At 39.7% G+C, this 11601-nt stretch overlaps 1 protein-coding gene across 2 annotated transcripts in view; it reads left to right on the top strand.

The window, feature by feature from the left end:
• mgarpa (mitochondria localized glutamic acid rich protein a) overlaps positions 1-9629 on the top strand; it is a 37139-nt gene extending 27510 nt beyond the window's left edge. For both annotated transcript variants that reach the window (XM_043674100.1, XM_043674099.1), the window contains one exon: positions 7851-9629. In XM_043674100.1, the coding sequence (XP_043530035.1) occupies positions 7851-8068 (218 nt within the window). In that variant the 3' untranslated portion in view covers positions 8069-9629. The remainder of the gene's footprint in view (positions 1-7850) is intronic.
• Positions 9630-11601: the final 1972 nt, after the last annotated feature.

The raw sequence follows: 11601 nt of genomic DNA, 5'->3' as shown, positions 1-11601 counted from the left end.
TTCAGCCTCTCCCTGTAGCTCAGATCCTCCAATCCTGGCAATATCCTTGTAAATCTTTTCTGAACCCTTTCAAGTTTCACAACATCTTTCCGATAGGAAGGAGACCAGAATTGCATGCAATATTCCAGCAGTGGCCTAACCAATGTCCTGTACCGCCGCAACATGACCTCCTAACTACTGTACTCAATACATTGACTAATAAAGGAAAGTATACCAAATGCCTTCTTCACTATCCTATCTATCTGCAACTCCACTTTCAAGGAGCTATGAACCTACACTCCAAGGTCTCTCTGTACAGCAACATTCCCTAGGACCTTACCATTAAGTGGTCAAGTCGTGCTAAGATTTGCTTTCCCAAAATGCAGCACCTTGCATTTATCGGAATTAAACTCCATCTGCCACTTCTCAGCCCATTGGCCCATCTGATCAAGATCCTGTCGTAATCTAAGGTAACCTTCTTCGCTGTCCACTACACCTCCAATTTTGGTGGCATCTGCAAACTTACTAACTGTACCTCTTATGCTCACATCCAAATCATTTATATATATAACAAAAAGTAGAGGACCCAGCACCGAACCTTGTGGCACTCCACTGGTCACATGCCTCCAGTCTGAAAAACAACCCTCCACCACCACCCTCTGTCTTCTACCTTTGAGCCAGTTCTGTATCCAAATGGCTAGTTCTCCCTGTATTCTGTGAGATGTAACCTCGTCGAATGCCTTACTAAAGTCCATATAGATCACATCTACCACTCTGTCCTCATCGATCCTCTTTGTTACTTCTTCAAAAAACTCAATCAAGTTTGTGAGACATGACTTCCCACGCACAAAGCCATGTTGACTATCCTGAATCAGTCCTTGCCTTTCCAAGTACATGTACATCTTGTCCCTCAGGATTCCCTCCAACAACTTGCCCACCACTGATGTCAGGCTCACTGGTCTATAGTTCCTTGGCTTGTCCTTACTGCCCTTCTTAAAGAGTGGCACCACGTTAGCCAACCTCCAGTCTTCCAGCACCTCACCTGTGACTATCGATGTGTCCCCTCCCCTTGATGAAACCATGCTGACTTTGTCCTGCATTACCATGCATTTCCAAGAATTCAGAAATCTCATCCTTCACATTAGTCTCCAAAATCTTCCCAATGACCAAGGTCAGGTTGGCCTGAAATTTCCCATTCTCCCTTCCTCCCTTCTTAAACAGGGGGGTTACATTAGCAATTTTCTAGTCCTCTGGGACCCTCCCTGCAAGATCACCACTAATGCCTCCACTAGCTCTTCAGCTTTCTCCTTCAGAACTCTGGGGTGTAATCCATCTGGTCTAGGTGATTTATCCACCTTTAGACCTTTCAGGTTTTTAAGCACCTTCCCCTTGGTGATGGAAACCATACGCACCTTTGAAATCCACATTCTCACCTATTTCTAACAATCTCTGACTCCTTTGTTACTCAAGAATCTATCAAATTCTGTCTGAAAAATATCCTGTATACTTTAGTTTTAGTCTCTTCCACAAGAAGAAACACTTTCATTATCCACCTTGTCAAGTCCTCAGGATGTCTCGATAAGATCACCTCTCATCCTTCAGCATTCCAGTGGTTGCAGGTCCAGCCTGAACAGTATTTCCTCATAAGATAAACCTCCTCTCTGGTATCAGTTGAGTGAACCTTCTAATGCATTCACATCTTTTTTAATAAGAAGACCAAAACTGCACACTGTAGAGCAGATGTGGCCTCACCAACATTCAATATAACTCAACCAAAGATCCCTACTTTATATTCCATTCCCCTTGCAGTAAACAATCACATTCAATTTGCTTTCCTAATCACTTTATGTGACTCATGCTGCAGGACACTCAGATCCTTCTGTACCTCACAATTCTGCAATCGCTGCTCTGTAGTACTGACAGGGAGAAAGTGAGGACTGCAGATACTAGGGATCAGAGCTGAAAAATGTGTTGCTGGAAAAGCGCAGCAGGTCAGGCAGCATCCAAGGAGCAGGAGAATCGACGTTTCAGGCATAAGCCCTTCTTCAGGAAATACTGACAGGGACCCTCACCCAAGGCCAACACATTTCAGAAAATTTGGCAAACAGTACTCATGACTTTCATTTCAGTGATCACCATCAGAAGTGGAAATTCTTGAAGTTTCCTCAAGAAGGTCTCTTTGAGCTCCCTTCATCCTGTCAGTGAAGTTTATACAACTGGAGCCTGGTGTTATAATGTGAAGAAGGAAGTTCAGTGGTTTTAATGTGCTCAATATTAGTAAGTTTCTCCACTTAATATACATTTATATTTGAAGAATGGTTTTAGAAAGTTTGTCAACATCAGTAGGTTAATCACTTGTAGAAATTATTTAAATGCTTAAAGTGGAGTGAATTCATTTGTTGAAAGAATTCATCCAGTTAGTTACCAAGTCAAGAAGATCAGAATGATCCCATGCCTGATTAAGATGTTCAAAGCAGAAAGGTCAGGATGCATCCTAGGCTGTAGAGGGAAGTAAGTGTGGAAATGGTGAGGTTTTACCTGCAATATTTTAATCTTCCTTGGGTATGGGAGTGATACAAAACTACAACCCCTGCTTAAATAGGAAGAACAGAGTGAATTGGCTATTTACAGTCAGCCAACCTAATGGCACTGGTTGGGAAAGCTTTAGAGATAATGATAAATACGAAAAACATCAGGATTTATAAATAACAACCAGCAGAGACATTAAAAAAAGGCAAATGATGTCTGACAATCTTGATTGTATTATTTGTTGAAGTAACAGAAAGCATTTATGAGGGTAGTATGATTGATGTTGTATGCATGGACTTTAAAAGACAAAACAGATTTCTTAGCGAAATGCAGATGATGTGCTTAAAGGGATAGTGACAATGTTGAAAAGAATTGGTCAACAGACGGAAAGCAGAGAGCATCAATGAACAATTACTTTTCAAACTGAAGGAGAGTTCGCAAGAGTATCCTCCAGTGTTCTGCAATTGGACAACTATTCCTTTTGACATATCATCTGACATACATGTAAATGACATAGAATCAAAGTCTGCAATGAATATTGAACTCAGAACTGTGGCAAGCAATGAAGAAGATTGCAAGAGATTTCATGCATTCTATGTGCAACAAAAGGACAGGTTGAAGACTTGCACTCAAGTCTGTCATTATATATTATGACTATTCCACAGCAACTCTTGGTATTTTCTATCATTTTTCTTAACACAAAAATACTTCAACAACATTCCATGGGGGATACTTATCAACTTTGCTGCTTAAATAGTAACCTGGGAGGACCTTGTGTGACCAGTGGACATTCAGTTTTCAGTCCATTATAACTGTAGAATAGCAGGCAATCCACTCTACTATGGATTACTATCTGCATAGTTAAATTAGAAATTGCTCCATTGTACTGTCTGTTATGAAGGAATGCATTCCAGAAGATCTCATTCTTCATTTCACTCCAATTAGAGTCATAGATTCATACAGAACGGAAACAGACCCTTACTGTATGAATCTATGACTGTACGGCACAAATGTTAACCTTCCCACAATACCCACGTCCCGTGAAAGCACTTTTAAAAATTCTGTATATCCCTCAAACTGATTGGTTTCATACACTATTTAAGAGGGCAGCTAAGAGTGAACCATATTGTTATCAGTCTGCAGTCACATGTAGGCCAGACCAGGTAAGGATACCAGATTTACTTTCCGAAAAGACAAAATTGTTAAAGCCCAGAAGGAGGCCATTTGGCCCATTGTATTTGCACTGGCTCTTCAAACATCGCTACCTGGTGCCAGTCTCCTCCTTTGTCCCCATACCCTTGCACTTATTTTCTATCCAAATGATCATCAAATATCCTCTTGAATACCTCAGTTGAACTTGCCAACTCATCATTTACAGGCAGTACATTCCATTCTCTAACTTCTTGCTGGAAAAGATTGCTTCTTTTGCATATCACTTTAAATCCATTCCCTTTTGTTCTTGTTCCTCTTCCAAGCAGGAACTACTTCTCCCTGTCTTCCATGTCCAGCCCACTCATGATTTTGGAAGCCTCTGTCAAGTCTCCTTCCATCCTTGTGTTTCCAAGCAGGACAGAACTACCTTTTCAACCTGTCCTCAAAAATTGAATTTTCTCTATCCTGGAACCATTCTTATAAATTGCTTCTGTACTCTCTCCAATGCATTCACATCTGTTATATAATCTGGGCCCCACAACAGTACACAAGTTTAACATACCTCTTTACTTTTGTACTTCCGACACTGTGTTTTGCTGTATGCAAGGACAGCAGTAAATTCTTTTAATTAAAAGTGTATGTTCTATATAAGTAAGCAAGAACAATTAGATTAATTACAGACACCTTTTAAAATACAGAAAAGAGACTAAGTTGATTCCACTGGCCAATAGTTTCTCCATTGAATGGCAGCTTCCATTGGGAATATATTTAAATTAACAATAACCTGAGGAGAAAAGATAAAGCAATATTTATTTATGTATGTGTCACTTTTACTGTAAATTAATTATTCAAGGTCATTTCATGTCCTGTGAAAAGAAAATAAGTGGTTTCCTTATCCATGTACTTGGTCTGTAAATGTGTATGTGAGCAAGTGTAGAGAGATACAATCAGAAATGAAATACCACATTTGATTTATTTCACATCAAAGTATTTTTTGGGTGAAGTGGGTAGGGATGGTGATGGGGTTAGGACACAATGGGACACCTACAGTACGTTCACCTTATCAAACCACTTCATAAACTTAAAGGCTTTTATCAAGTCATCTCTTTGTGTTAGGAATGTAGAACATGAGAAGGAAAATTAATATCACTCTCTGTTTTTTGGAGAAAGGCAAGTTCAGCATTTTCTAATAATTATAACCTCTTAATTTTGTATCTGCACCTTCTGTATCCTTTTCACAATATGGCAACTATATGCAGTGAGGTTAAGGTTAGTCTTGGTTGTGAGTCCTTACACAGTTAAACAGACCCAAAGCTTTATTACAGCTGGATCAAAAAATACTTCTGAAAATCTTCCTTCAGAGCCACAAATGTTCTTAAAATTGAATTGAAGTAAGTGTAGAGATGCATAGTGATGTATCCATATAGGTACACACATGCATGTCAACAATATAAACACGTGTTGTACTTTTTTTAAGGAGGCATTTTTTAAGGTCAGATGAGAAAGACTTGAAAAGGACTTCAGGGACAAGCTTTTTCCACAGAGAGTGGTTAGTGTATGGAATGAATTGCCAGAAGAAGTGGTAGATGCAGGTACAGTTACAATGTTTAAAAGACTTTTGGATAAGTACATGAACAGGAAGGGTTTGAAGGGATATGGGTTAAACATCAGCTTTTAGTTTGGGAATATGGTCGGTGTGGACTAGTTGGACTGAAGGGTTTATTTCCATGCTGTATGACTCTATGACTCAATACTATGTCATCTTCACAACATACTTTCCTATCTATGTATGTGTCCTCTTTAAACTTGAAACTTTATTGCTGGAACAGCACAGCAGGTCAGGCAGCATCCAGGGAACAGGGGATTCGACGTTTCGGGCACAGGCCCTTCTTCAGGATTGTTCTGTTCCCTGGATGCTGCCTGACCTGCTGTGCTGTTCCAGCAATAAAGTTTCAACTTTGATCTCCAGCATCTGCAGACCTCACTTTCTCCTCTTTAAACTTAGCTACTATGCCTTTGCTCCTTGATGTAAACTGTAAAATATTGAAGGCCCAACACAGATGTGGGACTCGCCTCTTCTTACCCTCCAAATCTAAAAAAGATCTATTTATGCATACTCTGTTTTCTGCCAGCCAGCCAATCATCTGTCCAGGCTAGAATATTACCCACTATACCATGAGCTGTTACTTTGCAACAATTTTTTTTTGTGCAATCTTTTTGAATGCTCTCTGTAACTCTAACAGCAGTACATCAACAGCCTCCTCTTTATCAAGTCACATTAAATTTTCAATAATAAAGGATTTCCATTTCACTGACACTTCCCAATTACCTTGAGTTTTTTCTACCTTGCCCAATTGCAACCTCTTTAATGATCAATTCTAACACCATTCCAAGCTAACTGGCCTATAGTCTCCTGTTTTCTGTCTTCCTGCTTTCTTGAATACAGGGTTATATTTCCTATTTTTAATGGAACTTTTCCAGAATCTACCAAGTTTTGAAAAATTAAGATCAACACATTGACTACCTAATGACTATCTCTTTTAAGATACTTGGGTAAAGTCCATCAGTACTTGAAAACTTATCAACCACCAGCTCCATCAATTCATTCAGTACTGCTTCTCTACTGATTATAATTTCACCAAGTTCCTGACTTCCTTCGACTTCGATTTACAGGTATATCTGTTTTTTTTTGTATCCTCTGTTGTCAAGGAGGAAGCAAAATATTATTCTTTATTGGTACTATTAATTCTCCATTCTCACCCTCTGGAGACAAATGCTCACAAATGTGGGCGGCACGGTGGCAGTGGGCGGCACGGTGGCATGTGGGCGGCACGGTGGCACAGTGGTTAGCACTGCTGCCTCACAGCGCCAGAGACCCGGGTTCAATTCCCGCCTCAGGCGACTGACTGTGTGGAGTTTGCACGTTCTCCCCGTGTCTGCGTGGGTTTCCTCCGGGTGCTCCGGTTTCCTCCCACAGTCCAAAGATGTGCAAGGTCAGGTGAATTGGCCATACTAAATTGCCCGTAGTGTTAGGTAAGGGGTAAATGTAGGGGTATGGGTGGGTTTCGCTTCGGCGGGTCGGTGTGGACTTGTTGGGCCGAAGGGCCTGTTTCCACACTGTAATCTAATCTAATCTAAACCTGACTTACTCCTTGTCTATTTAGACAATCGTAGAGCCAGTGTCATTTGTTTTTACATTTCTAGCCAGCTTCCCCTCATGCTGTTTGTGTTTATATTAAATAGTAGCTTTGGAATGCAGTCTTTCCACCATCTAATCTTAACCATTGCAGCAAATTTGATAATAAGTATGGAATTGTCATTTCCTTTCCAGAATGTTTTGGATTTGTTTGTTATTCTACATTTTGTAAGGTAAGATGATAAGAATCCATGCACACAAAACACAATGCCAGGGATCGTCTTCTTGTTTTTCTCTTCCTATTCCATTGGGAATTATCTTTTTTTCCCAGAATGACTATTTGCTTGTGAAGTTTAAAAAATGAAGTAAAAAAGAATTAGTTTACAACACAGGGAGACCCTGCAAATCTGTTCAGCAAAAGTATTTAAATTATAGGTGTGAACAAAACAACCGAAGCAAATTTTTAAAAATTGAAAGAACTGCAGATGTTGTAAATCAGAAACTGCTGGAAAAGCTCAGCAGGTCTAGCAGCATCTGTTGGGAGAAATCCGAGTTAACATTTTGGGTCGAGTGACCCTTCCTCAGAACACTGAAACAAAATTTAACTTTTTTTGAAAGCCAAAGATATCTCCTGTCCACTATTTGCCAGCTTAAATCATCTGCTCTAGTTGCTGAGTAATGTTGTGCAGGTTCCAGTCACTGGAACTGGAATGGGTTTGTGTTTATCTAATGCTTTGGCTGAGACCAGATAATACAGCACCGAATTAGACAACAATGTGGGAGCTCTGAGCTGAATGGTTTTGAATGAATTACTGCGAGTTGATGTTGACATTATACCACAATGTAATATGAGTGACAAAAAAAATCAGTAACCTGTTCTACTTTGCTCCGTGTTTTCATTGACAAAGTTAAAAAAAATCTACTCCTTTTATGTTTCAAAATATTCTGCTGCAAGCAGCCTTGCAACATTCTGAATGGGGTAAAGTTTCACTTTAAGTGTAGCTAATAAAGTGGCATGATATATTTTAACATGATTGTGTTGAACTATGATTAGAACCAGATGATGTCCAGTCTCTTGAGGTGGTTGGAGCTTCTGAAGAGGCCACAGCATCAGGAACGGAAGAAGCCAAAGTCCCCACAGCAGACAGCATCGAGCAACCTAATAGCCCTTCAACAATTGTAGAACCCACAGAGATCCGACTGGAGCAGGAGACCAACACATCAGCTGCAGACCAAAAGGATGAGTTACAATCTAATCAAATCAAAGGTTAAACAATCCTTCTTGGAATGAATTTTATAACTAAGTTGAAGTAAATGGTGATCCTGGGTTATTTAAATATCCATCTCACTTCGTCCTCACTCCTTCTGACTTTACAGCTCATTTGTTCTCCCTCAACGTTTTCCTCCATATAAATACTCCTTTCCCTGGCTACTCCTTTGACCTTATCTTCACACATAGTCTATCCATTCTCCTCATCTGAATCACATGCATGACTGCCTCTCTACAGTTTCCTTTAATCCTGCGACTCCTCGCAGTCCCCCTTCTAACCCCAATGTTTGTCTTTGGACACTTTTACAAGTCACAGCCAGATTCATTTTCAAATATCAGCCATTGAGCATTTAGCCTTCCATCTTCCAGAGCACTTCTGCAGCTTTCAAATTGCCCAGCAAGCCTTCATCTCAGTTTTTGGAGCTGTAGTTCATGCCAAATCATGCATTCCCTCCTACATTGGTTGTTTCCTTTAGTAGCCCTTATCTTCACTTCCTTAAGTTCAAGGGGTGCAGATTTGAGTGCACATGATACGATAGAAGGGTCAGCTATTTATCACAGCTATTAGTTATTTAGCTCTTTGCCAAAACTCTGCAAGGCTCCAACAACAAGGTATTTAAGTATTACCTTTCAGTTGAAAAGATTCCAAGGAGATACAGTGTTACCAAACAAAATTTCTCACTGAACCACACCAGGAGATATGGGGCAGATGACCAAACTTTGGTTCGAAAATAGTTAAATGTCTTAAAGTCCAAAGTTGTGCAGGTTAGGTGGGTTAGCCATAGGAAATACAGGGTTACAGGGAGAGGGTAGTGGGGGTGAGATGTTCTTCAGAGGAGTGCTGTGGACTTGATGGGCCAAATGGCCTGTGTCCATACTGTATGAATTCTATGGTTCAAGGGGAAACAACAGAGTTTGGAGAGGCTAAGGAAAGCTTGAAGTAGAGAGCAGCAGATGTTTTGGAGAATGTTTGAGCAGGTGGAGATTATTAATGATTAGTGGGGGAGGGGGAGGAGAGGTGGAGCTCCCTGCCACTAACTCTATTTCCTTCCTTAAAACCCTCTTTAAAATGTTTTTCTTTGATGGAGCTTTCTCACATATCCTAATAATGCCTTCTTTAGCTTGATGTCAGCTTTTGACTTCTTATTTTACTGTGAAATATTGTGGTTATCCTAATCTGCAGCTGCTATATATATATATATTCACATTGTTGTATCCTATATCATAGTTTGCAACTGCTATTCATCAAAGAAAAGCCTTCTCATAGAATATCTGATAAGCGCGAGGTGGGATAATCTGACCACCTTAGTCGAAAACATTGACTGAAAAAGTTGAACAATGCTCAAAGTCACCAGGAGTCCAAGTGTGATTGTATTGTAAAGAATTGTAAACAACCAGAATGGTCTGAGGATGTTTATTCCAGTTTTAATGGGACACATTTATTATTGGGCTCATTGGGAGCTTCTTCTGCTATGATGAACAAACATAATATATAATTCTAAATTATGTATCTTAATAAGTATCAGATTTACTATATTAAACTCTTAGTTCTACTGCCTCATATGTCTTGTCTGTCCACCAGAATGGTGTGGAGATTTCAATGTCCCAAAGTGATGTTTGTATGATTCTGATGACTTGTCCACCACTGGGGTGGACAAAGTGAAAAATCACATAACAGCAGGTTATAGTCCAACAGGTTTATTTGAAAGCAATAGCTTTCGATTTTGCTTTGATTAATGAAGTTAAACGATCTACTTGAAGCTGGCGCATAAATGCTGGCTTGTACAGAATAGATACTTACAAGGAAAATCTGAATTTCTCAGTATTTCACAACGTTAACTTAATGGACACCTCTGTGAAAACTAAGGGTTTTCATCTGAACATAAGAACTGAAGAAATCAAAGCAGGTGCAGACCAGGCAGCCCCTTCATTCTGCTCTGTCTTTCAGCAAAATCAACCTCAGTTTTATTTTCCTGGCTGTTGAAGTGTGTTGCAGAATAACACGTCTCAGAGACTCAGGTACGGTTTTGATCATTTATTGTACAAATATTCAAGAGCCACCTTGGGCATTCAAAGTGAATTCTTTCATTCACCCATTGAAATTGCTTCATAAACCCCAGTTAAGGATGTTGGCTCACAAATTTACAAAGAACTCAATTACATTCACAAATAACTAATGAACTGCTTGTATCATCAAAGAACTGATTACCTTAATGAAGCACTGATTGCATTTAGAAAGAACTGATGAGCTATGTGTGTTAATTAAGAACAGATTGCACTAATGCTGTAAATTCACAGCACTTCACAGGCAGCTAACTCAATGTCTGTTACCTTGTTGTTAAGCTGTTGTTACATCAACTTAATCTTCTCTTGTGTTCCCCACTAAGATTAATCCTGTCTCTAAGCTTTGCTAATGTCTATATTGTTTTCTAAATTAGTCCTACACCTATTAAACTTGCTTACCAATAAATTTCCCTTAAAACTGCTCCCCATATCCCTAAGTTCCTCTTTGTTGGGGAAACAGCTTCTCACTGTCTACCTTACCAAAATCAATATGTATCAACGATGTCTAAATTTGTCAAATTATATGCCTCATTCTTTCAGCCTTTCCTCACAAGACAAACCTCTCAACTCAGAAATCAGTTTAGTGAACCTTTGCTTGAATCACCCTAACATCGAGGGCCGAAGGGCCTGTACTGAGCTGTAATGTTTTATATATATCCTTCCTTGGGAGTGGAGACCAATGGAAAACCAAGGAATTCAGAGGGCTAGTAGGGACCATGAAATACATTTGACAAACTGGATTAAGGAAAATCCCAAGGCATTTTATACATATATAAGGAATGAGAAGATGGCTAGGGAAAGAATTGGTCCACTCAAGGATGAATGAGGGAATTTATGCATGGACCCAGAGGAAGTGGATAAGGTCTTTATGACTACTTTCTATTGGTATTCACAAAGGAGAAGGACATGGTGGTTGCTCAGTCTCAGGATAGATATTCTACAGTGTGTCAATATAAAAAAGGAGATGATGGGTGTTTTGACAAGTATTTTAAGGTAGACAAGTCTCCAAGACTTGATAGGATCTATCCCAGAATGCTGAGGGAGGCTGGTGAGGAAATTGCTAGGGCCTTGTATGAAATCTTTGTATCCTCTTTAGACACAGGAGAGGTCCCAGAGGACTGGAGAATAGCCAATGTTGTTTCTTTATTTAAGCAGGGCAACACATATAATCCAAGAAATTACAGGTAAGTGAGCCTTATCTCAGTCTTAAGGAAATTATTGGAGAAGGTTTTTAGGAACATTTATTCACATTTAGAAAAAATATGGACTTATTAGTGATAGGTGTTGTGTGGGGAAATATGTGTCTCACAAACTTGATTGAGTTTTTTTAAGGAAGTGACAAAGATGATTGATGAGGGAAGGCAGTACATGTCTGTATGGACTTTACGAAGGTCTTTGACAAGGTCCCTCGTTGCAGGCTGATACAAAAGGTGAAGTCACATGGGATCTGCAGGGTGGTGGTAAGATGGTC

Source organism: Chiloscyllium plagiosum, chromosome 32 (assembly GCF_004010195.1).
Source record: "Chiloscyllium plagiosum isolate BGI_BamShark_2017 chromosome 32, ASM401019v2, whole genome shotgun sequence".
NCBI lineage: Eukaryota > Metazoa > Chordata > Chondrichthyes > Orectolobiformes > Hemiscylliidae > Chiloscyllium > Chiloscyllium plagiosum.
The sequence above is the reverse complement of the archived record's forward strand: the minus strand, read 5'-3'. Positions and strand labels throughout refer to the sequence as shown.